General features: G+C 42.9%; 1 protein-coding gene across 1 annotated transcript; it reads right to left on the bottom strand.

The window, feature by feature from the left end:
• Positions 1–1,720: 1,720 nt before the first annotated feature.
• On the bottom strand, positions 1,721–14,617 carry LOC129869652 (protein NDNF-like). The gene is made up of 4 exons (XM_055944265.1): positions 13,998–14,617; positions 7,566–7,769; positions 6,725–6,849; positions 1,721–3,843 (listed from the first exon to the last, which is right to left on the bottom strand). Exons 2-4 carry the CDS (start codon positions 7,763–7,765, stop codon positions 2,444–2,446), a joined length of 1,725 nt encoding a protein of 574 aa, XP_055800240.1. The 5' UTR covers positions 7,766–7,769; positions 13,998–14,617; the 3' UTR covers positions 1,721–2,443.
• Positions 14,618–27,867: the final 13,250 nt, after the last annotated feature.

A 27,867-nucleotide genomic window follows, 5' to 3' on the forward strand; every position in this document is an offset into this window, starting at 1 on the left:
ACTTTGTGGTTTGTGCATGCATTTGTCTTTGTGTTTTACTTTGTGGTTTGTGCATGCATTTGTCTTTGTGTCTTACTTTGTGGTTTGTGCGTGCATTTGTCTTTGTGTTTTACTTTGTGGTTTGTGCATGCATTTGTCTGTGTGTTACTTTGTGGTTTGTGCGTGCATTTGTCTTTGTGTTTTACTTTGTGGTTTGTGCGTGCATTTGTCTGTGTGTTACTTTGTGGTTTGTGCGTGCATTTGTCTTTGTGTTTTACTTTGTGGTTTGTGCGTGCATTTGTCTTTGTGTTTTACTTTGTGGTTTGTGCATGCATTTGTCTGTGTGTATATCAATAACAAAGTGTGAGTGTTTATAATTGTTACAGGCTTATACCTCCTGAGTGACTAGTACAGAAAAAATGAAGGAGTGCCTTGGCTTCATTAAAAACCCATCTACTCCCATTCAGACCTTATTCATGACTGTGTTGACCCCCAGAGCATAGCTCTAGCAGTCCCTACCTACTGGCTTTATTAGTAGGAGTTTACAGGCCTGTCCATGACATTCCCACAGCTCTCTGGGAGCTCCTCCACATTATTCCAGGGCAACAGCAGGTTAATATAAGCCAGGTGGAGCCTCCCCCGCGCTTCCTCTGAATGAGGTCGTTTGATTGACAGGAAGTTGTGGTAGTGAATCGGAGCGTTGCTGCTCAGGATCAGGTTGTGATAGAAACATGGAGACTCACAAGGAACAGCTGTTTGACTTGGCCACAACAGAGACGACTTCTCCACTCACTTGTGACCATTCTTAATTAAAACGTGTGGATGTGTGTGTGATCAGGTCTGTGTCAGTCAGTGCATGTTGAACTCCTATTCGTCTCGTACATGTGGCAAGTATACTGTAAGTGTGGTTAAAACTGTGTTACTCTACATCTTAAAACACATGAAAACTAAACGATTGCAGACACTAATGTGACAAAAGTTGTACATTGTACCTGTGAAGACACTACAGATGTAGGATCTTAATTTGAGACAGTTTAACAACAGGTAGACTATGGCCTATTTATTGCCTTACCTCCTTACTTCATTTGCACACACTGTATACAGATTTCCTACTGTGTTATTGACTGTACGTTTGTTTATCCCATGTGTAACTCTGTGTTGTTGTTTTTGTCGCACTGCTTTGCTTTATCATGGCCAGGTCGCAGTTGTAAATGAGAACTTGTTCTCAACTGGCCTACCTGGTTAAATAAAGGTGAAATAAAATAAATACAAAATTATTATGTGGATTATAATTAATGGAAATTTTTTTGTAAGGGAAAATCAAGTCCGATATTTCTAAGTGGAAATTACAAACTACAGAAGCCTTTTAAAACCTCAAATACACTGCATTGCAGGAAAGTTCTCCGGCAACAGTTTGATCAAATGAAGATCCTACACCTGTACCTTTGAGAACTTTTGACACCGGCAATATAACAACATTTACCATCATTCAAATACATTCCTCCAAATAATTCACTCCGTCAGTCCCATTCATCTGATGCATTATGTCCATAATAAAATGTTCTTACATGTCAGTAATCGTTTATGTCAACAATCATGTTATGCTTACGAGAACATATGTAAATCAATAAGCACTATATATCCTCCTTTCTGCTGATACACTGCTGTCTGACACCCTGCATCTATCTATGTGATGTTAACTAGCCCACAGAAGAACATGACACCCAGGGTGACACAGGGATTACTTGTTCTATATTTAGTGTTTATGTACATTAATATTGGCAGGACAACTGTGTACATGTGACAAACACGGTGATACAGTGATAACAGAGAGCTCCAGCACAGAACACATTTACAGACGGGCTCTAGAGTGCACCCTGGCTGAGATGCACAAGGGAATGTCTCCACAACGACAATTTCCTCATAGATTTTGAATTACTTCCTCATAAATGTAATAGTCATCATCACCAATAAATCAAACAATCAAACCAAAAGAGGCAAAGAAGTATAAAATAATTTAAATCTATCCTAAATGTGAATAATGCACTGAGAGAACTATACAAGGCCGGTAGCTATTGTATCCCTGCAGGTCAACGGGAATTGAAACTGGAGGAACAAACCATTTTGACAAACGCAAGAGTCATGCAGCAACAAAGAAACACACAAGATGAAACAGTCTCTTTTCTGAAGCTCGGAGGTCTCCCTGTTGGCAACGAGATGCTAGGTCCCCAAGCAAAGGCGACAGAGAACCTCGCTATGGATCGCCCAAAAACGTGCCAACAATGAAATGTAAACATAAATATACAGGTTGATATCTCTCTCTACAAACAGTTCAGTCTCTGCCACAGGCCCATCAGCTGTGTGAGTAGTCAGTCTGTATTCACTCCTTAGTAGAATATCACTTAGAGTTAAATAAAACTTTTTTAATATATATATTTATAATAGATTTATTCTATGCAGTCTTTTAGCAGTATTTCCTTGTTTTCACCAGTTTACTCTGGTATTTGACTGAGTGACCGCTGTGGCCCACAACATAAACGTCCAGCAGGTAGGTCTTGCCCGGCTCTAGCCCTGTGATGGTTTCCGTGGTAACGGCCTTCTGCAGGTTGGGGCTGTAAAAGTATTTGCAGAGGACCTTCTCTGACTTCCTCCGTGTCTCGGGCCCGGCACACTGGTTCTGCTCACGCCGCCGCTGCTCCTCGCCATAGCTCTCGGCCACCTCTTTTTTGTAGACACAGTACTTGTTGCGGTCCTGCGTTCCCAGCCAGGCCACAGTGGCAGTGGAGCAGGTACGCAGCTTGTCAAAAGCCTTGATGCGCGTGTCCTCGGGAAGCGAGGGGAAGGGCTGCTTGCTGCTGGGCTTTGTGGTGGCCAGCACCTTCAGGGTGGACGCTCCCTTCCTGCTGCCTCGCAGACGGATCAGGTACTTGGCCTTAGGCTTCCCTCGCAGCTGGAACTGTCGTACCCCTTCCACATTCTGGGAGAGCAGCAACTTGCCGTCACGCCTCACCTGCACCTGGACAGAGTCCAGACAGGCGTGCACGAACAGAGTGACCCTCTGATGAGAGGAGACCGGGGCAAAGCGTAGGAACTTACTGCCCTTCCTCTTGATGAAGACATCAGACACCTTGCTGTCCTTCAGCTCCACCGTCTTCTGCCGAGCCTCCTCCTTAGTGCGGGCGAACGTGCCCACGTAGGCAGTGCTGGTGTTGGTGGCAGAGTTCACAGCGAATACGTCAAAGTAGTACTGAGTGTCCGGCTTCAGGTCCGACACGGTGAAGATGTTCTTGTTGCCAATACAGACTTTTTGAATGTCTGAGGCCTTGGGCTTGGCTGTGTAGAAGCGGGAGATCTTGTTGCTGGTGAGACCTCGGTCCTTGTTAAAGTCATTGTCTGAGCGGACAAAGCCAAAGTGGGCAAAGTCAAAGGGGCTGAAGTCCCGGCCTGGCTTTGGAACGGCCATGAAGGCATCGTCAGCGCTGATCTTAGCCTCGGCAGCACACAGACTTTTGAAGTTGTGCTCCTTGTTGATGACAACACAGTACTGGACGGGCTGGCCCATCAGAACGCCCGTGGGGGTGGGCTTCCAGGCCAGAGTGACAGTGGTACGGCCAAGGGCGGTGACGTCCACACGGGGATCGTAGGGCAGCTCGGGGTAGGGCTGGTCAGACTCTGGGGTGGTGGTGGCGTACACCTTGAAGTTGCTGTCCTTCTCTGTGGAGAGCATCTCCAGTTGGTAGAGGCCGGAGGGAGAGCTGGTTGCCACGTAAGACTCCACATCATTCCCCTTGTAGGAGAAGAGCTCTGTACCCTCATCCACTGTCACCTGCTGCTGCTTCTGCTGGTCCAGGGGCTCCAGCTTACCTGGAAAGCACACAGCGACACAAGAAGACTTAACATTACTTATTTTCATGTCACAGCAACCACATCATCTCCTGAGATATTTTTTGTTAACATCCCCTAATGTTTTTATTTTTTATGTTTGGTCCTGAAGTAAAATAATTTCCATAGGTGGCAAATAATTACCCATTTAAAGTGTTGATCCTGGTGAGGTCATGGTGAAGCTCTCTCCGAGCCAGACAATTAGCCCCTCACAAGCCAGCAGCCATGCTTTCACTCTAAACATCTCTAAACATCCCAAAAGATCACAGGCAAATATTCGCTTGGCCCTTCCTGGGAAGTTCTGCTACAAAGAGGCCCAGGCCTTATTTCAGTTGTGCTTAGAACCATAATATTATGTTTGTCATCCAGAGAGTGGGCTGAACGGTGTTCTAAAGAAAGGATAAAAGATCCAATCTGAGGCTGAGACATTCAGCAAACAGAGGAGAGAACAGATGAATAGATAGAGAAGTTGTGCATTTGTGTATTTACAGTGTTCACTGGAAACTCGTGCACACACATCGCCTTCTACCTATATGTGAATGGCTCCTTGGTCTACGTTAAGATGCCATGTGTAGCACATATGTAGCACATTACTGTGTTACAGTATTTAGTCTCTATTCTGTAATATATTAGGACAGTGAACATCAAAAAAGTAGGAAGTATCAGGCAAAAAGCCCATTTATTAATTGGCAGAGACACACGTGCATACACATAGTCATACACGTGCACACATGTCATTTCACACCCTCACATATGTACACTCTAAAACCACCGCTGCAGTCCATGTCTGTGCTCTAATGGGACTGGGCTTGAGGGAGTTGATAGATTTTTTGTGTTTCAAAGACACTGTCCAGATGGAGAGAGAGAGTCCGAGTGTGTGTGAATGAGAGAGAGAGAGAGAGAGAGAGACAGAGACAGAGAGAGACAGAGAGAGAGAGACAGAGAGAGAGAGACAGAGAGAGAGAGACAGAGAGAGAGAGACAGAGAGAGAGAGACAGAGAGAGACAGAGAGAGAGAGACAGAGAGAGAGACAGAGAGAGAGACAGAGAGAGAGACAGAGAGAGACAGAGAGAGACAGAGAGACAGAGAGACAGAGAGACAGAGAGACAGAGAGAGAGAGAGAGAGAGAGAGAGAGAGAGAGAGAGAGAGAGAGAGAGAGAGAGAGAGAGAGGGAAAAGTATTCAATTTGAAGGGCATAAGGAGTATATGTTAGTAGTGGACAAGGGGATTATTGTACCTAGCTATCTAAAGATGTTTATGGGGGATTAATGTAGAAGGCTTAATCACATTCTACTTATACACTGTATTTGTCTGCCAGCCAGCCAGCCAACCAACCAGCCAAGGGCAGTCTCTTCTACTCAGAGCTCTGTGCCCTTTTCACAGACTACAGACATCAGGTGTGGTCAGTTCATACACTGTGTTAGTTAATAACCATACCACAACCACAGCAAAAAAGCAGACCACCAACGCTGCCCAACCACAACAAAATGTAGAGTGTCTTTCCAATTTTATCCAAAACCACATCAATAAAATGTTAATGCTAGTTACTGTTCATCCTGATACATTTCTGAAATGATTGTTTATGTAATTGTTGTACCTTAATCATATATTGCACGTTTTACCACATAATGACATTGTAATAGTCCCATTTACATTAGCTAATAGTTCCATAAATCATATTTATATGAATTCCCATATACACTACATTACCAAAGGTATGTGGACACCTGCTCGTTGAACATCTCATTCCAAAATCATGGGCATTAATATGGTGTTGGTCCCCCCTATACTGCTATAGCAGCCTCCACTCTTCTGGGTAGGCATTCTACTAGATCTTGGAACATTGCTGCAGGGACTTGTTTCCATTCAGCCACAAAAGCATTAGTGAGGTCGGGCACCGATGGGTTAGAGGTGTTCAATGGGATAGAGGTCATGACTCTGCGCAGGCCAGTCAAGTTCTTCCACACCGTTCTCGACAAACTACTTCTGTATGGACCTCGCTTTGTGCACAAGGGGGCATTGTCATGCTGAAACAGGAAAGGCCCTTTCCCAAACTGTTGCCACAAAGTTGGAAGCACAGAATCTCGTCTAGAATATCATTGTATGCGGTAGCGTTATGATTTCCCTTTACCAGAACTACGAGGCCAAGCCCGAACCATGAAAAACAGCCCCAGACCATTATTCCTCCTCCACCAAACTTTACAGTTGGCACTATGCATTTGGCCAGGTAGCGTTCTCCTGACCTCCACCAAATCCAGATTCGTCTGTCGGACTGCCAGATGGTGAAGCATGATTCATCACTCCAGAGAACGCGTTTCCACTGCTCCAGAGTCCAATTGCGGTGATCTTTACACCACTCCAGTTGACGCTTGGCATTGCACAAGGTGATCGAAGTCTTGTGTGCGGCTGCTCAGCCATGTAAACCCATTTCATGATGCTCCCGACAAACAGTTATTGTGCTGACGTTGCTTCCAGAGGCAGTTTGGAACTAAGAACTGAGTGTTGCACCCGAGGACAGACGATTTTTACTCACTACGCGCTTCAGCACTCAGCGGGTCCCATTCTGTGAGCTTGTGCCACCTACCACTTCGCGGCTGAGGCGTTTTTGCTCCTATACGTTTCCACTTCACAATAACGGCACTTACAGTTGACCGGGGCAGCTCTAGCATGACAGAAATTGGAAGAACTGACTTGTTGGAAAGGTGGCATCCTATGATGGTGCCGCGTTGAAAGTCTACTGACAATGTTCATCAATGGAGATTGCATGGCTGTGTGCTCGATTTTATACACCAGTCAACAACAGCTGTGGCTGAAATAGCCGAATCCACATACTTTTGTATATATAGTCTAATTGGTGTTTACCTGATCCCTCTCCGCTGGCCTCATCAGGCAGCTCCTGCAGAGTGAGCTTCCACTCCAGAGGAGCATCACATGGTGTCACCGTCACAGACATCGGGGTGTTGTCCTCCTCCACCACAAAGTAGTACCTGCAAGAATAAGAAGTAGTGCCCAGGTAAATGATAGGGTTAACTACAGGTTTAACTACTGAAATCATCTATGGTCACTCTATGGTTGTCTCCGAGTGCTAATGACCTGAGTCTCTTTTAGCAGACATTATCTCAATAACATGAACATCTCTTTCTCATCTATAATGCATTTCCTCATCCTATTATCCATTACAATGCATTCCATATTCCCAATGCATCCACTTACAGTAAGTCATCATACATAGCCTACAGTGCTATTTAGTGTGGGAAGGCTACAATGCTGTTTGTTTTCGATCGAACACAACCTGGTCTCATGTATTTGGTAAGATAAGACATACAGTACATGTACATGTTTGGAGCAATAGACCTACATGTTGGTAATGGTTGTTGATAGTGATGGCTGTATTTATAGCAGGTTAGTGTTTTTTGTCATGAATCTTGTTCTGGAGGTCACCAGCTAGCACAGCCACAAAGTCATACAATCTGATTTTAAACCTAACCCTAACCTTAACCCTAACTTTAACCACACTGCTAACCCTAATGCCTAACCATAACCTTAAATGAAGACCAAAAAGCTTTGTTGAATTTTTACAATATAGCCAATTTTGACTTTGTAGCTGGCCTATCTACAGGGAAATCGCTCAGTTCTGCCTCCAGGACAAAACTTATGGCAATAAACGTCAACTTGCGTATTGCTATAGACCTGGAATCGTTACCTTTTAGGTGTGTCCCTGAACAAGTATCCACTGATCTCAGCGCCGTCTGGGATGACGGAAGAATCATGAAACAGGGTCTTGTCTCTGATCTGCATCTGGAACAGGCCCTCATCTCGCGTGGGCAGCTTCTGGCCAACTACAACCCCCAGCACCAGTGCCAGGCCCAGAGGCCAGCCCTGAGGTCCCAAGCACAGCATCATCCTCCTGTAACACACAAAATAGTAATGCAGGAATGTCAGAACAGTTAGAAATGCCAAAGTACACTCTTTAGAAAAAAGGGTTCCAAAAAGGTTCTTCGGCTGTCCCCATAGCAGAACCCTTTTTGGTTTCAGGAAGAACTCTTTTGAGTTCCATGTAGAAGCCTGTGTAAAGGGTTCTACATGGAACTGAAAAGGGTTCCACCTGTAACCAAAAGTGTTCTTTAAAGGGTTCTCCTATGGGGACTGCCGAATAACCCTTTTAGGTTCTAGATAGCACCTTTTTTTAAAGAGTGTAGTGAATATTGGAAATCTTTCAATCAATACTTGGAAGAAGAACTTGAAAATGTGTTTCCAATCTTGCCTGTTAAGTCTCAGAATAGAAGGGAAACCAGTAACATGCTGCCAAAGAGAGGAAAGTGCGAGACAGAGATGGAGAGATAGATGCCCCATCTCTTGCAAAAAGAGAGTGGAAGGCAGACAAAAAGAGAGAAACTACATTTAAGGGGATAGAAGAGGAGGAAAGATTGGCACTGGTAGCTACAGTGTACTGTTCAGTAGATATCTCTAACAGCTATGGGATGTGACTCAGTACACGGGTCTATGCAGCTTACTGAGGCTCAGGAACACAGAGATATCCTCTGTCTATTGATTTGACCACATTGATTGCAGCTGATGGGAAAGCCAAATCCCGGCTGATTTAATCAGGGTAATGATGGTAGATTAGCCAGATACTTTACTGCCATTTACTGCAAGTGAGAGTGTGTCCTTTTAATGACCCCTCTTCCCTCTCTCTCCCTCTCTCTTCCTTGTCCTCCTTTTCTCTCTCCTTCTTTCTCTTCCACCCTAGCTCTCCATGTATTTTTTTCCCACAAATATAGCTCATCTTTTTTTCCTTCTCTCTCACACACATGTACAGTAATCTCTATCCCACCCTCTTTCTGTCCTTGTCAAACAGACATTCTCTCCTTTCTCTCCTCCCTCCCTCTGGAGAGACATAAGTCAAACCAGAGAACCCAAAGCTGGTCATGCTTCCATGCTACAAACATGGCTTCATTACTACATTATCTTCCTTTTAAAACACAATACAGAGAAAAGCCCTCGACAGCTCCTGTCAGTGTGTCCATCTCCCCTCGTGCCTGAGCTGAGCCTCCCATCATCCTGTCAGACTTCAGAGAGGCGGAGGAAAGCCTTCTAAGTGGTACTTTGAGGTTTGACTCACACGAGAGGAGATCCTTAGCTCCTCAGCTTGTCTCATTCCATTTCAGAAGCGTGTCGGGCGGAAGAAAGAAATGTCTATTAATACTCAAGACAGCGCTGAGGTGGTATGTGCAGAGCTCTACAGGGACCCCAATACACAGCACAGAGGCTCCCAGAAGACTCTCCCAGTCCCTGCTGCACTAAGCCCACACAATGACACTATCAGACTGATGTCATTCGATATGGGATATGTGCTCTCTCAATGGTTAGTGTGGTATCGTCCATCAGATTTGCTTGCCAACATATTTAGCATAACCCAACATGCACTTGATGTGCTGTTTCCAATGTAAGCAACTTGCCCACCGCATGTGGTAATACTGATTCAAACCAATGGCTTTGGTTTGAGTTGGTCAAAGTGCTGCAGTATCCCAAGTCTGAGAAGTGTTACCACTAAATGCTACGTTCCTCCATCCAGACTCAGATCCCATGTATGAGCCATCACTGAAAGATGACACCTTCACATTAATATAGTTGGATTTGACTGTGCTAATGTCTGGGCCATGTGGTTGTGTGGAGCAGCACAGACAGGCTGGGATCTGGAATGGTTGTGCATGCATGAGACTGCTCAGGCCATGGAGTTAGCTCTCTTTACCAAAATAAAACTTCAAAACAGCTGCATCTGGAACAAATAAAGCCTAATGTTTAATTAGAGTGAGGGATAATGTATGATCGTAATTTGGGGGAGGATAATTTGAAGGCAGAGCCGGCCACAATCGTGTCAACTTTGTTTTGCTGCCGTTTATTTATTTATATAGTCATTTATTTTTTCGGTTTCACTCCGACTGGAACTTTGTTCAAAACTTTAAGCACTTTTGGTCATTAAAGAAAAAAGCCTAATGCATAATAAATATGAAGTTGTGCATAGCCGCAGGAAGTCGTTTGGGGGTGGGGGTGCTGCGATTCTTTTGCCAAGGGGGGAGAAAAAACAAAAATTGCCTGCGCTGAAGATGTATATATCTGTCCGCTAATACAGTACACTACTTTTGTGAATAAAATTTGACTAAATGTAAGCCTATTTGAGTGTTTACCAGCATTTGTAACTTGAGTCTGATAATGTACAAAACAGTTAATCTGATAATACTTGTAGAATATAACAATACTTGCTTGGTATATGTTTTCAAGTTTCTTCAAATACTTTGCAAATGCAACTTATTTCTATGTGAAAACTGAAATGGTCTATTCATGACTTTTCCATTTTAGTAGACGCTCTTATCCAGAGCAACTTACAGTATTGAGTGCATACATTTTCATACATGTCCCCCATGGGAATCGAACCCACAAGCCTAGCAACTTAGCCACATAATCACATTACTTCATCACAAACAACTTGATGTCTCAATGTACTCAATTACTGTATTGTGCATGGTTTTTCTTCATAGTGAATAATACTGAACAGCTTATGCAGAAAGCATAATTAATGATAGAAATATAAGTATGTCTGTCACAATTTAACTGTATAACCTGTAGTAATAACTATGTAAAAACCACCTAAATTATATGACTTTACAATGACAGTTAGTTCCACATGAATTCCTATATGGCAACAAGAACATGAACCATGCAGCGTTCACTCTGTGCCTTTATCATGCCTTTAACAGAACTACGTGAATGACTATTTAGCCAGAAAACAATATTACATAACACAATAGACTAACTATACTATCACCTCCCAGGTGGAGAGTCGTTGGAATAGCACCAATCTCGTTCATATAAATGCATCAACTAAGATTAAAGCAAAGTGAAGAATAATCTCATCAACTAATCAATCAACCATTTACTCAATCAATCCATACATCAAACTGAGATGTTGAAGAAGTCATCCCGTGAATGGTCAGTTTGGTTGTAGGATGTAGGTGTTTGTTGTGGTTATTGGTGTGTGTGCTGTTTGATACCAGTTGGTGAGTCAGTGTGCGTGATTGAGCTGGTATTCCAGCAGTCAGTCAATGTGAAGCCAGCACACACTGATGACTAGCACATATATTCTGTGTATAGAGCCATTTCTGAGTGACAGCGAACATGTATGCACAACAGAGCAGCTTACACCTGTCATTCACAGGGCACTACAGTAGTCCTACCCTCCAACTGTCCAACATGAAAGAACCATGTGGAGTGTGTGTGAGGACCTCAGCGTGCATGTGTATACGAATGTGCTCACATTGGTGAATGTATAAGCATGTGTATGTAAAGGAAGATTGTGCGTGTGCATGTCTGTGTGCTTGCTTGCCTGCCTGTGTCCGTGCGGCCATGCGTGCCTGCAAGTGTGTATACTAGGCATCCCTTACACTGCCACATCCCCCCTCCGTCTCTCCATCCCTCCAATGTGTTCTTTGGGTCGCCCTGCCTACCTCCTTCTGCAGCCTCAGCCCCAGCCCCAACCCCAGTCCTGCAGCTCCATCCTCCCTCCAGCCTCCCGGCCCCAGCTCCATGTCTCTCTGTCAGGACGGGTGAACCTCCTGCCTGCTCCCACATGGAGCTCATTAGCAGGACAGGAGGGAAAAATACACTAATTTCAACACAAATAAAGAGACATTTGGGATTCCTCCCAAAGAGACGCCTGGCAGGGTTCACAGGACCTGGAGCCGCTTTGTGTCTTCTTAAAACCTCTCTGACAGCAGATTTATGGTCAGTAGGTCTTTGGTAGCAGACTCCATCACTGATGTGCTGTCACTTCAGGGCCAACCGGGGGATTGGGGATACAGACAGGCAGGCAGAGCTGAGGGCTCAGAGCCTGAGATGGAACCAACCACACATAACCTGGGCCCATGCTGATGGACAGCCAAACCCAGAGTAGGTCTGGTGCTCTTGGAGAGCCAAACAGCTCATTAATGAATTGGTAGAGACTGAGGTTTAGGGCCTCTGTCCAGGAGCAGAACTTTTTTCTGCGCAGAATGTGAGTTTATTTGCATGTGTGTGTGTGTCTTCTAAACCGTCAAATTCCTCTCACCCAGAGTGTGTATAAGTCTACATTATCCTTCACATTCTGTCTCTAAACTATCTACATCATCATCAGCCCACAAAGACTATGCTGCTGCTCCTGGCAAAATAGTATGTTCAGAAAGGGGAGCCTACTGTATTTTCCATCCTTGCCTTTCGCTCTGTCTCTCTGTTTTATGGTTCATTTCTGAGTGAGGCCTGCAGTTAGCACTGCATCCTGGAATGATGCATGGTGGAGCATGTCAGGTCGCAGGGGCAGTTTCTATTACTGCGCTACAAATGAGCCAGTCAAATTAGGGGTGCAGCTCTGACTGATGTGCAATTCATTGCTGTCATTGTGAATGAAGGGCAGATCACACAAGATCAGCCCTACAAAAAGCACAATGGGAAAGAAATCGTCCACTCTCTGCCAATCAGCATATCAACGATAAGGGCACGGACCAACATAGTGGGAAAGGAGTCAATCATGTGTCCGCTGGACAGAGAGCACAGACCCCTTATTCAGGAGAGAGACGCCATCAGTCTGATGGCACTGTCTCTGCTTGTGTCCATCTGAGGAGGTATAATGAGGGCTTTGCAGTGTGAATGTCCTGGACACTGGGAGAGGGTGTGGATATGATGAATAATTTAAGGACGGGAATAAAAACCTGTCGCTATGGCCTTAATCTTCCAGCAACGACTCTGGACGTGACATCCCACTCCAGCGGTCCGCACAAAGCAAAGGCAACGAGGAGACTGTATATACTGTACACTGCAGCCCGTCACTTCTCCGGACGCATAAATGGCTGTAGCAACACTGGCGGAGTTCTTTCAGCCGGAGTTTTCATATGCAAATCACTGTTTAATTACGGTATGCAACACAGACCTTTCCATTTTCATACTTTTGTTCTTTATTCATTCTCCTGAGAAAGTACGGGAGGCAGTGTGGCTTCTCTCTGCTACTAAATAGAGTTATTCAAATTCCCAGTCTATATTGCCTATATTTTATATAGGCTACAAATATATATTTTAAACGAATAACACTTTTTATCAATAATATATATACTGTATATAAAAATCAACTCAAATACATGTTATTATCTACAATAAGATAGTAGCCTGTCTAAAAACATCGCGAGAGACAAATGAATAAGTAAATAATGAATAAGTAATTATGTAAAAATGCAACAAAAAATTATGTTTACTACTTTCATACAGTAGTAAGTAGCAGTAGGCTACTTTCTCCTGATTTTAAGAGGGAATTTTGTGTAGGCTCCCCAAATGTGAGATGGAGTGTGGGTGAGGAATCAGAGCAGGATAGCGGTAGGCTACTTGCAGGTGCGTGGACTTGCTCATTGGTAAAACGAAAACTCTACTATTGCAAAACTGACTCCCCAGACCAGTCTAACATTTTCCCAACATTTGTGTCATGTTCATCCGCAGCACCACTATAAAAAAAAGGGCCAGTGAAGAGAATGTATGCCACGTACTATAGAAGGGGGCGAGAACGCATATTGATGAATTGCGTCTGGCGGGTTTAGAGGGTGCTCCGTCACCCTGAGAGCATGGGAACTCCGTTATGGGCACAAAGCAGGGCTCCCCAGACCCCGAGTGCGCGGACACTGCCTTCCGCGTGTCCTTTTCAACTCCCTCAAAGGTTCATCCTTTTCACGCGACATTCACCGTGCCTTGTGAAATACAGCCAAACTAAGCGAACCAAATTAAAAGAGCATGCGAGCCCAGGCTTGATTGAAATGTGTTTTGAAATCCTTAACTTCCCGGAGTTGTAAACCACAAAACCCCTTCCCCTCTATTTGGCAGACGTTTCAAAGGCAGCGTCCTTTATTCGGAGAGTCCCTCTCTGTTTTTATTTTTTATGGAAAAGTCTCTCCACAAACCATTTATACTTAATAGGCTACAAGAGCGCAAGCGTATTGCTTTATAGAACAGTTTTTTATCGATGTGGTTTATCATAAGTTCACTTCATGGAACATGTATATAAAGCAGTGATCATATGGATAGCCTAAATGTAACATATTTTGTGAATGAGCCTCAGTCTTACCTTTCAGATTTAGGGATGATAAAACAAGTTGGAAAGTTCTCTCAACCAGCTCAACACGTCTGAGACCAACACTATAAAAAAACTAAATCAAACAAAAAATACAATAAATGTGTCCTTTTCAGTGTTCGATAGATTCCTCGAGTCAGTTCTGGTGTGGTGATAATCGGACTACAGCTGTGGTGCGTGTTGGCAGTTCTGGAGGATTGAACCTTGTCTGTGTATCCTGAGTTCTGGCAGCGCGTCCGTCCCCTGCCGTGTGGCTGCTATTGAGACTGGACCGACTGAATTGGAAGGCAAACTGATGCGAACTTCTGTCTATGCGCTTCCCTAGGAGCACTCCGAGAACCGGCCCACTCCTCCCCCTGGACACCACAGCCCCAACAAGTAAAAAAACAACCAGAGACCAGGCAGAACCAGCAACGGACCTATCACAGACACGGACTCAAACTGACATCACTTTATGAATGAAAAACCTATATTTCAAAAGCACCTTTAGGACTACTTTGAATTGCTATAGTCATAAACAACCCACTATGCAACAAATGGCAGAATCAACGTAATTTCCACCTAATTTCAACAACGACAAAAAAATCGACGTAGTGAGGTTGAATCAGTACGGAAAACTGATTGGATTTGCAAAAAGTCATCAACATAGGGAAATGTTGCCTTTTTTCAACCAGCTTTGAACCTAAATCCAATGACATGGTGAAATGTTTTGTTGATTTCACGTTGAATTTAGGTGAGGTGACAACTCAACCAAATGTAAAACTAGACGTTGAACTGAAGTCTATGCCCAGTGGGAAGTATAGGCCTAATGTATATACAATTGATCACAATTAGGCATACACACGTTTTAGCCTACATTATACATTTACAAAATAGATATATTAATTAAAAATATTACTTTTACAACTTTTTTTCAATCGAAGGTAATATCCCTGAAATGTGAGCACTAAGGTTGAACTGATTTGAAGTACTTTACAGAGGTGTCTATTCCGCAAAGCAACGCATAAATATCGTGTCTTCCCCTGTTTTTTTAAGCGCGGGGATCCCCCTCGTAGTTCTCTTGTTGGGAGCTGTTAACGTCGTGATGGGCTCTGAAAACGGACACGCTGGGTACCACCCTTTCCAAATTCACGCAAACCTCGGGGTTACATGATTTGTGTGTGGGCAAGTTTTGTCATGGGTTTAGATAGCTGGACCATTTTATTGCTTCGTCTGTCGTGCGTAATTCATGTGTAAAATAAAGAGTGAGTTCTCCTGGTTGTTCTCGTTTGTCCGTAGTGTTTACCCGAAACTAATTTCACTGGGTCCAATGTGTTTTTGTTGCTCAAAGTTATTCCGTTTAAAGGTGTGAAAACGCCGGCGGGACAGGGATGTTTTTGTCTGTTCCCGGGTGGTAACTCAGGGAAGTAAATAATTATCCAAGATAAGGGCCATTGACCAAATTATGTCGCTTATTTGAATTGCACGGAATTTATGACTTGATGGGGCTGCTGAGCTATGCTGAGCTATGCTGGGCAACCGGATTAAAACGATGCCGTTATCCCTGCCCTAAAGGATATAGATAGGAGCTTCAAGTTACCGTTTTAAACAGTTGTTTCATTACCCCCAATCCCTTGACGCATGAGCAGGAACAAGTGTAGCAATGGGCTATATAAAGGGATACATTATTAAAGGGGGAGAGGGAGAGGAAAGCAACGTTGGATAGGAGAGAGCATGGCAATGTTATAACACTGTTTAAAAAGAGCGCCTAACATTTCCAGCTTGACCTCTAGCCTAATCATATAATTGAATACAGGGTAATTCAATATTTAGCCTGTTCTATCTATTAGCCACTTAAGAGTACAAAATCCGTAATTGTGCATTATGCCTAAGCATTAGCCTACGCTTTAAACTGGATCGAATCCCTGAGCTGACAAGGTAAAAATCTGTCGTTCTGCCCCTGAGCAAGGAAGTTAACCCACTGTTCCCCAGGCGCCAAAGACGTGGATGTCGATTATGGCAGCCCCCCGCACCTCTCTGATTCAGAGGGGTTGGGTTAAATGCGGAAGACACATTTCATTTGAATGCATTCAGTTGTACAACTGACTAGGCATCCCTCTTTCCCTAAGCATATTCATTCGCCTTTATGTTATCTTAATTTTAGCCAGTAACAAACATCCATAAATGACAGAAAATACTACTGAGTGAGAAGCCTTGGTACAACAGCATCATCTAGCGTCCGTGTTCATTCTGGAGAAGTCAATCCGCTCAAACCAGCCTACACTGGTTATCGCGCTGGCCGGTGAATTACCGAGGGACTTTCTATGACTACTCAGAGACTATGAATATCAATAATATTTCCAGGGAGACGCAAAAAGAACACGACGTTTATGAACTTGGGTCTTGTTATGTCCACTGTAAATGAACGGTTCTCCAGGCACAGGGCTGCAGCCATGACTATGTGGTCTAGTCAGCGCACAAGGTTTAATGGGTTTGAGTCATTCGGCCCAGGACCATGGTGCCACAGTGGTAGGTCCTGTCCACTCATGGCTCCGCGCATGGTCTGGACTGTCTTGAGCCTGTAGATCCTGTGTTGAACTAGATGTAGAGCTCTAGACCCCTGTCTTTCTGACCTTATTTCTCTCTTTCTCTTATACACACACACCCACACACGTGGCTCTGAAGGTGATTAGACTGCTGTGCTGTGATTTTTGTGTTTTTGAGATTAAAATGTATGCCAAATTCAATCTGCTCTCAACTACACCACAGAACTCTGGGAATGAATCCACTCTGAGGGACACACTCAAACACACTTTTTCTCTTGCTCTAACTCTCACAAAAACACACAGATTGTTGGGGGGCTATTTACATGCCACCGTACAGTATTTGAAACCCATCCACACTAGGGATAATTTACTACCGATGGGGGAAGGACTGGAGGAGGTTAATGAGGTGAAACATTTTCATGGCATAATTCTCTCCACTGTAATTCAGCACATGGCAGAGACATACACTACAATACCAAAAGTATGTTGACACCTGCTCGTCGAACATCACATTCCAAAATCATGGGCTTGTATGGAGTCATATGGAGTTAGCTCCCCCTTTGCTGCTATAACAGTCTCCACTCTTCTGTAAAAGGCTTTCCACTAGATCACAGGTGTCAAACTCATTCCACGGGGGGCCGAGTGTCTGCGGGTTTTCGCTCCTCCCTTGTACTTGATTGATGAATTAACATCACTAATTAGTTAGGAACTCCCCACACCTGGTTGTTTAGGGCTTTATTGAAAGGAAAAACCAAAAACCTGCAGACACTAGGCCCTCCGTGGAATGAGTTTGACACCCCTGCACTAGATGTTGGAACATTGCTGCGCAGACTTTCTTCCATTCAGCCACGAGAGCATTACTGAGGTCGGGCACTGATGTTGGGCAATTAGGCCTGGGTTGCAGTCGACGTTCCAATTCATCCAAAGGTGTTCGATGGGGTTGAGGTCAGGGACCTGTGCAGCCAGTCAAGTTCTTCCAAACCAATCTCAACAAACCATTTATGTATGGACCCCACATTGTGCACGTGTAGCGTGGTTCATTCTGCGTTGTGTACTTTTAATTAGGACGCTGCCACAACTGAAGGTCTGCTAGTTGAATTCTTGAATTCTTTTTATTTGCCCTGCACACGAAGAGACAACACACATTATGTTAACCCTTGGCGCAGTCCTAGCTCTCAGGCACCTTGCTAGCCGAAGGTCAGGCAAAAGAGAACCAAAAGGAAATAACAGGTGCTGCGTGCACACATTCGATGCACAACAGCAAACCATACAATACAAGTAAAGTTATACAGAACATAATTCGGACAAAATAAAAGACATACCTGCACACGAAGAGACAACACACATGTTAACCCTTGGCGCAGTCCTAGCTCTCAGACACTCACTCAAACACTGTACTCACAAGTTACAATAGATACCCTAGTTAGCGAGCTTTGTGAAACTTGTTAACGTAAATCTTTAAATTATCCACATTGTAACAAACTTATGGTAGCATAACAGTAACATTATGACGGTTTTATATTAAACAATTTCGGAGCCAAGGACAACATACCTTGCTATGCCGAAGGTCAGGCAAAAGAGAACAATAAGGGGGTACGGAAATACAGATATGTAACGGTGGTCCTCCTTCTCTTCGGTCGAAAAGGAGGAGTATTGATCGAACCAAGGCGCAGTGGAGTTTGAACACATATTTATTTTAAACAAAAACACGAACTTGAATAAACTAACAAAACAACAAACGGTGTAGACAGACCTAGACGACGAACTTACATGAAACAAGAAGAACGCACGAATAGAGAAAACAGGCTACACAAAAACAACGATGAACAAAACAAACCGAAAACAGTCCCGTGTGGTGCAACGACAAACACGGAAGACAATCACCCACAAACAAACAGTGAGAACACCCTACCTAAATATGACTCTTAATTAGAGGAAAACGCAAAACACCTGCCTCTAATTAAGAGCCATACCAGGCAACCAAAACCAACATAGAAACAGAAAACATAGACTGCACACCCAAAACTCACGCCCTGACCATATACACATACAAAAACAGGTCAGGAACGTTACAAGATAACCCGCGATGGGCCAAACCAAAATATACAAAACTTTTACAATCACATGTATGTACAATATTGATATGAAAAAGTGTTTGTACACCAAATAAAAACATTAGCTATGCAGCTGTAATTAAATAAAAAAATACACTGAATTATTATTATTATTATCACATTATTAACATCCCCTCTTGACCTGGCCTATTTGAATTGGTCCTTGTGTGCAACTTGGTGCATAATCTAGGGGAACAACATCACACTGCTACACACGGGAGCATTGTAATGCTGAAACAGGAAAGGGCCTTCCCCAAACTGTTGCCACAAAGTTCAAAGCACGTCTGTAGGACGGCCAGATGGTGAGGCGCGATTCATCACTCCAGAGAACACGTTTCCACTACTCCAGAGTCCAATGGCGGCAAGCTTTACACCACTCCAGCCAACGCTTGAAATTGCATATGGTTATCTTAGGCTTGTGTGTGGTTTCTCAGCCATCGAAACCCATTTCATGAAGCTCCAGATGAACAGTTATTGTGCTGATGTTACTTCCAGAGGCAGTTTGGAACGCGGTGGTGAGTGTTGCAACCGAGGACAGACAATTTGTATGTGCTACGCATTTCAGCACTCGGCAGTCCTGTTCTGTGAGCTTGTGTGGCCTACCACTTCGTGGCTGAGCTGCTGTTGCTCTAAGACATTTCCACTTCACAATAACAGCACTTACAGTTGACCGGGGCAGATCAAACATGGCAGAAATTTGAAGAACTGACTTGTTGGAAAGGTGGCATCCTATGAAGGTGCCACGTTGAAAGTCACTGAGCTCTTCAGTAAGGCCATTCTACTGCCAATGTTTGTCTGTGGAGAGTGCATGTCTGTGTGCTCGATTGTATACACCTGTCAGAAACGGGTGTGGCTGAAACAACTGAATCCACTAATTTGAAGGGGTGTCCACATAGTTTTGTATATATAGTGTATCTCATTTTCACACACAGCCACTGACAAAAGCATTCCAAGCACATTCCAGTAAACTATTAGACGCATTTGAGCATTATACTACTATACCCTATAGCCAATTCTAATTAAAAACATTATGTTAAAGTGGTGTAATTATTCTAAATATATACCATTTAAAGACCTACATTCTTACAGTAATGTTGAGTCAGCTTTACGCCATATTGTAGCCCACTCCTACAGATGTAGGATCTTAATGATCACCCTGTTGCAGAACTTTCCTGCAATGCAGCACATTTAAAACCTGTATTGTATTTGAGATTTAAAAGGCTTCTGAATTTTGTCATTTCAACTTTGAAATTTCAGACTTGATTTTCCTTTCTAAAAAATGTATCAACCCCTACAAAAATGTCCATTCATTATAATCCACATAATAATTCATATTTCCTGTTATAGTAAACTGGCTCAAATTAAGGGGGCACGGGGTGTTCACACTAGATACAATACGAGAGTTGGTGGGGAGGGAGAAACATGAACCCCAGACAAAAACATGAACATACGAAATCAGAAACACACACACTGAGAATCACACTTACTCTAGGTAATCTATAGGTCTCTTCCTCAGAGCTATGGCATGCTAACTAGGAGAATGTTCCGTGGGCAGTGTGTCCTGCTGGCTAACAGAGCACTCCGCCACAGATAGAACAAGAAGCCAGATGTTTCACTGGATTTATAAATCTGAAGTACCCGTTTGGAATTTCCATAGCCCACCAAATATGGTGAGGAGAGGAAGCCCAGTGGGAGAGTATGGAGCGAGATGGAACTGTGCTAACATTCTGATGATTTTCTCATCGAAGAAAAGCCCGATCCTAATACAGTTTTCTGTTCCCAAAACTAGAATCTGTTACGATCAGTGTGCACTAAGTTTTGTAGACGTGACCCTTTGCCAAAGTTTTAAAAAATTGCATTGTTTCCAAGGAGTGCAAGGGCGAATTGAGTTATTGCACACGCACACTTCACAGAAGTGTGCAAATAATATGCAAATAATTCTAGAACGCGCAAATAGGATCGTGCTTGGCTCTGCCCACCTCCTTGCTTGTTCTGCCCACTATGCTTCAAATCAAATAAACTTTATTTGTCACATGCGCCGAATACATCAGGTACCCTAATATGTAAATACAGTAAACTATAAAATGTAAGACCGAATGTAGTATGTTCAATACCGGAGATAAATAACGAAGTGCACGCCCTCATCCACGTGCGCCACAAGACTACAGTCCAAATGAGACACACCTTGAAAAACTATGACTACTAACTAATTTTTCAAAAAACAAGCCTGAAACCCTTTCTAAAGACTGTTGACATCTAGTGGAAGCCATATTCCTTTGAATATCCCATAGACAAGCATTGGAATGGCATGTGACCTCAAAAAAACGATTCTCCTCGGGTTTTCGCCTGCCATATCAGTTCTGTTATACTCACAGACATTACTTTAACCTGTTTGGGCTGCAAGGGGCAGTATTGAGTAGCCAGATAAAATGTGCCCATTTCAAACGGCCTCGTACTCAATTCTTGCTCGTACAATATGCATATTATTATTACTATTGGATAGAAAACACTCTCTAGTGTCTAAAACCGTTTGAATTATTTCTCTGAGTGAAACAGAACTCATTCTGCAGCACATTTCCTGACCCGGAAGTGGAAAGTCTGAAATCGATGCTCTGTTCTTCTTCCTGCCTATAAATGGGCACAAGACTTATTAGTATACATGCACGTCATACACCTTCCTCTGGGGGTCAAGAGGCTGTGAGAGAAGAAATTAGTTGAATATCTTGGTCTGAGTTGGAACACATCATCTTGGAATGACGTGTCCACCATTTTCGGTACTCTGAAGTGCGCGAGCTGGACAGTGGAATTGCCTTTTGTTTAGCTGCCGTTATAGGCGACTACAATCTCCGGCTTGGATTTTATTTGATACATGTCACCATATCATCGTAAAGTATGTTTTTTCAATATGGTTTCATCAGATTATTGACATTTTTTCGGGAGTTTTGCCGTGTTCCGTTCTCTTCCGTTTGTTGACATGGAGAGCGTCGTGCCACCCGGCTAGCACGCTTGCTAAATGAAGAGGGAAAGTGTCCGTTCTGAATCCAAACAACGACTGTTCTGGTCAAAGGACACCTTGTCCAACATTCTGATGAAAGATCAGCAAAAGTAAGACCCAATTTATGATGTTATTTCATATATCTGTCGTAGTCGCCGGCGCCCAAGTGTTTCTGGCTATTGTGCTAAGCTAATATAACGCTATATTGTGTTTTCGCTGTAAAACACTTGATAAATCAGAAATATTGTCTGGAATCACAAGATGCCTGTCTTTCAATTGCTGTACACTATGTATTTTTCAGAAATGTTTTATGATGAGTATTTAGGTATTTGGCGTTGGTGTCTGTAATTTTTCTGTCTGCTTTCGGTGCAATTTCTGACTGTAGCTGCAATGTAAACTATGATTTATACCTGAAATATGCAAATTTTTCTAACAAAACATATGCTATACAATAAATATGTTATCAGACTGTCATCTGATGAAGTTGTTTCTTGGTTAGTGGCTATTTATATCTTTATTTGGTCGAATTTGTGATAGCTACTGATGGAGTAAAAAACTGATGGAGTAAAAAAAGTGGTGTCTTTTGCTAACGTGGTTAGCTAATAGATTTACATATTGTGTTTTCCCTGTAAAACATTTTAAAAATCGGACATGTTGGCTTGATTCACAAGATGTGTACCTTTCATCTGGTGTCTTGGACTTGTTAATGTGTGAAAGTTAAATATTTTAAAAAATATATCTTTTGAATTTCGCGCCCTGCACTTTGAGCTGGCTGTCATAAGTGTACTGGCGTCGGGCTGCAGCCATAAGAAGTTTTAACAGTTTTAGAAACTTAAGAGTGTTTTCTATCCAATTCTACCAATTATATGCATATCCTCGCTTCTGGGCCTGAGTAACAGGCAGTTTACTTTGGACATGTCAGTCATCCGAACTTCCGAATACTGCCCCCTAGCCTTAAGAAGATTTATACTTGCCATTGTAAGAGGATGGTCTCTCAAAAAAAATGCAGGTTGGTTTTTCTTTGGATTTTCTCCTACCATATCTATTGTGTTATATTCTCCTACATTATTTTAACATTTCCACAGACTTCAAAGTGTTTTCTTTTCAATGGTACCAATTATATACATATCCTGGCTTCAGGGCCTGAGCAACAGGCAGTTTGGGCATGTCATTCAGGCGGAAATTGAGAAAAAAGGGGACTAGCCCAACAGTGCAGTTCAAGAACAGTTTATTAATCATTTATTAATATTTACCAGAAAAACTAAAGTTACAAAATGTAAAAAGTAACACAATAAAATAACAATAACAAGGCTATATACAGGGGGTACCGGTACCGAGACAGTTTGTGGGGGTATAGGTTAGTTGAGGTAATTTGTACATGTAGGTAAGGGTGAAGGGACTATGCATAGATAATAAACAGCGAGTAGCAGCAGTGTACAAAACAAATGGGGGAGGGGGGGGGGGGTCAATGTAAATAGTCCGGTGGCCATTTGATTAATTGTTCAGCAGTGTTATGGCTTGGGGGTAAAAGCTGTCAAAGAGCCTTTTGGTCATAGACTTGGCTTTCCGGTGCGGTAGCAGAGAAAACAGTCTATGACTAGGGTGGCTGGAGTCTCTGACAATTTTATGGGCTTTCCTCTGACACCGCGTATTATAAAGGTCCTGGATGGCAGGAAGCTTGGCCCGAGCGATGTACTACACTCTGTAGCGCCTTACGGTCAGATGCCGAGCAGTTGCCATACCAGGCGGTGATGCAACCGGTCAGGATGCTCTCGATGGTGCAGCTGTATAACCTTTTGAGGATCTGGGGACTCATGCCAAATCTTTTCAGTCTCCTGCGGGGGAAAATGTTTTGTCGTGGCCTCTTCACGAGGTCTTGCTCACATCGGCTACCGAGAGCGTTATCACACAGTCATCCAGAACAGCTGGTGCTCTCATGCATGCTTCAGTGTTGCTTGCCTTGAAGCGAGCATAAAAGGCATTTAGCTCATCTGGTAGGCTCACGTCACTGGGCAGCTCGCGTCTGGGTTTCCCTTTGTAGTATGTAATAGTTTTCGAGCCCTGCCACATCCGACGAGCGTCAGAGCCGGTGTAGTAGGATTCAATCGTTATCCTGTATTGACGCTTTGCTTGTTTGATGGTTCGTCTGAGGGCATAGCGTGATTTCTTATAAGAGTCCGGATTAGTGTCCCGCTCCTTGTAAGCGGCAGCTCTAGCCTTTGGCTCGATGCGGATGTTGCCTGTAATCCATGGCTTCATTTGTTCCCATTGAAAACACAGATTAACTATCTTGAGTTAATTATAAATATCTTTGACTCCGCTACACATCTCAGCTAATCATTAACTCTGGACAGAGCTTGTGCCATGGCAACAGTTGATGTGTAAACAGCTTTCGCCATTCATAGTTTCCCCTTCCTGTTGTCCTGTTGTGTTGTCACAGAACCACAGGGACCAGGGAAGGAAGAAGCATAATGGCTGAACTCTGACATCCAACGGTCACTACTTCTTCATCCAGTCATTCAAAGACATTAGCAAAATATATTGTCACGGAGTTGCCAAAGAAGTAAAACTGATAAAGTTGATCATTCCTGAAGAGACTAGTTTGGCAGAGCAGAGAGTGGGAGAGAAGAAACAGGGTCACAGTTCAAGGTAAGGACAGAGGGAGGGGAAGATGATAGAGAGAGGAAATAGAGAATGTGATCAAGCATCCTATAGCTATAGTAGTAAGTAAGCCTTATCTGAACACAACTTGTCTTCTAGAAAATATTGCTCTCATGAACCTGTAAATGAACATACACTATGTGGAAGAGCCCGCTCTGTTGGAATAACAGTTTTAACATATAGTATCTCTAGTTGTCAACAATCAAACTTGCGGCTGGGACTTTCCTTGGAAGGTTTGGCTTTTCTTTTAGAGTCTGTGGCATTGAGCCACTTTAAGATCCTAAGATACACACAGATAAACATCACTGGACATTCTAGTGACATGAACGGTTCATTGTTTCTAAAAGTAGTCTCTCTTTCCTGCTCTCCTTCTCTCTAAAAAACAATTTCAATCACGGGGAGGAAGAGAACAAAAAGCCACAATTGAAGCCAGATGAAAGAAGATAAGAGTGAAGAGTGAATGTCATATCAGAGTCTAACTACCTCTCATTATGCATTAAGAGCGCGGTGTGTCAGCGTTCGACTTCATCTTATTATCCAATAAGGGAGCAGCATGACAGTGGTACCCAAAATACCCAGGGGACGGCAAACATAAACATAGCCCAAAGTTTGGATTCACAATCACATACAAGCCCCTACACACACACACACACACACAATATTACTCCTGCTTATTATGTAGAAAAAATACATCTGTTTAACTTTGTAAAGTAAAGGTGTGTTTAGAATTATTTTTGTTGTATTAATGCTATTTAATCTCTCCTCAGACTAATATTATTCTGTTTGTCCTGTGGGTACCATTGCCACTGTTTCACCCCTTGTGTATTGCGCTGTCAAGGTGTATTTTACACACACACACACACACACACACACACACACACACACACACACACACAGTCTATTCCAGGCCTTTTTACTGAAACTCTAGAGCTCAGCAGCCAGAGGCATGGTATGTGTATTGTAAACACAGCCATGGAGAGTGAGTGAGTGAGAGACAAGTGGAGGAGAGCTTGACTTCCTACTCTGCCTCTTGTCTAGGCCACAGGAGGACACACTCAGTAGAAGCACTGCAGCACTGGCAGCACAGCAGCATGGTTACACAACTCACCCTTTACAGAATTTAGATATAAAGTTCAAATAAACATTGTTGTTGAAGAGCTGCTAACAGGAAGTCACTGGATGTCTACTGAATAATTGTCAAATACACCCAAAAATACAAGACGATTTGTTACTATTGCAGCATTTACTAACATAATGAATAAAAAGTATGAGCCAATGAATAGTAGCGACTGATCAGATAACAACCTGATAGTGGTCCAAGTGATTTTGGGGTGTGGACCGCACCCTCCTAAGGATGACTTAGCTGCACCCAGGGGGCATCCCACTGCGCACACCACATCATTTCAATATGGATAATTGGGCAATATTTGGTTGAGATGTTGATCAATGAGATTACAAACTGTGTTCAAAACTGTTATGCATGCTGGAGTATAAAATGCTGTTGAACTTTTTCTTTACTTTCACATACACTGTGTTCACAGAAACATTGCTCTGATCTTGTCCCCAGGACCTTGGAGGACTTTTGTTGTAGATGATGTTCAGGTTAGATATTCCTTAAAATGATTCCACGGAATTGTACCATTTCATTGTCATTCCTTTATTGAACATCGACCCTTGTTCACACCACAGGGCCTACCAAAGCAAGGTTTCTCAAACAACTGTGGTGGGGGGGGGGGGGTCTTCTACATCCTGAAATATATTCCTGGGGGAGTGGTATTATTATTATTTACTATTATCATTATTGTTGTTATCATAACTATCAAACTTAACAACCTACTATCTCTTAACTTTCAGTACGCTCTGTACATTGCAATGGAAGCATCGTGTGATTTCACAGAGGTATGTATAAATTATGAAATTCTCATCACTAGTGGATATAATGTTTTTTGGATACTCATCTGATAATGTGATTTTCTTTTTCAAAAGAAAACATGCAGCAAATTAGGCGATGGTGGTGCCTAGTTCTCCTGCAGAACTTTCCCATGCCGTACGTCTTGAACAATATAAAAACTTTTCATTTGCAGCCTTAAAATCACTTGTTTTACTGTAGCCAGACTGACCTGAATATATGTTCATATTGAATGTATGTCATTCACTCAGTAAGGTCTGAAGAAGAGATGTTGAAAGATCGAAAAAGGCGGCGAAAACAAAACACACTACAGGTAGGTGTCATATGATGAGTGGTATAGTCTTAAACCAATGTTTAAAGACTTAAACCCCCCCCTCTCATATGATGAGTGGTATAGTCTTAAACCAATGTTTAAAGACTTAAACCCCGCTCTCATTTGATGAGTGGTATAGTCTTAAACCAATGTTTAAAGACTTAAACCCCCCTTCTCATATGATGAGTGGTATAGTCTTAAACCAATGTTTAAAGACTTAAACCCCCTCTCTCATATGATGAGTGGTATAGTCTTAAACCAATGTTTAAAGACTTAAACCCCGCTTTCATTTGATGAGTGGTATAGTCTTAAACCAATGTTTAAAGACTTAAACCCCCCTTCTCATATGATGAGTGGTATAGTCTTAAACCAATGTTTAATGACTTAAGCCCCCCTCTCATTTGATGAGTGGTATAGTCTTAAACCAATGTTTAAAGACTTAAACCCCGCTCTCATTTGATGAGTGGTATAGTCTTAAACCAATGTTTAAAGACTTAAGCACCCCCCCCCCCCCCCTCCAATATATTTCAGTATAATGTAGAAGACGTCCCCCCCAAGAAGTCACAGCATGTCACATCAGCATCCAGCTCTGCAGGATCAGGTACTGTATAGGCTATTAGCTAAAGTAAGGTGCATTCTTCTACACACAAACCTAGAGGTTCCCTTACATTACTTAATGACCACAATCTGTTTTCTTTCTAGACGATACTGAAAACAAAATGCATGGTGAACTGGGAGCTGTGAACTGGGTATGTAGTCTACTGTGTGTAATACTGAAAACAAAATGGATGGTGAACTGGGAGCTGTGAACTGGGTATGTAGTCTACTGTGTGTAATACTGAAAGCTTGATGCATGGTGAACTGGGAGATGTGAACTGTGTATGTAGTCTACTGTGTGTAATACTGAAGGCTTGATGCATGGTGAACTGGGAGATGTGAACTGTGTATGTAGTCTACTGTGTGTAATACTGAAGGCTTGATGCATGGTGAACTGGGAGATGTGAACTGTGTATGTAGTCTACTGTGTGTAATACTGAAGGCTTGATGCATGGTGAACTGGGAGATGTGAACTGTGTATGTAGTCTACTGTGTGTAATACTGAAGGCTTGATGCATGGTGAACTGGGAGATGTGAACTGTGTATGTAGTCTACTGTCTGTAATACTGAAGGCTTGATGCATGGTGAACTGGGAGATGTGAACTGTGTATGTAGTCTACTGTGTGTAATACTGAAGGCTTGATGCATGGTGAACTGGGAGATGTGAACTGTGTATGTAGTCTACTGTGTGTAATACTGAAGGCTTGATGCATGGTGAACTGGGAGATGTGAACTGTGTATGTAGTCTAC

The sequence above is a fragment of the Salvelinus fontinalis genome, chromosome 14, assembly GCF_029448725.1.
Source record: "Salvelinus fontinalis isolate EN_2023a chromosome 14, ASM2944872v1, whole genome shotgun sequence".
In the NCBI taxonomy this organism is placed as follows: domain Eukaryota; kingdom Metazoa; phylum Chordata; class Actinopteri; order Salmoniformes; family Salmonidae; genus Salvelinus; species Salvelinus fontinalis.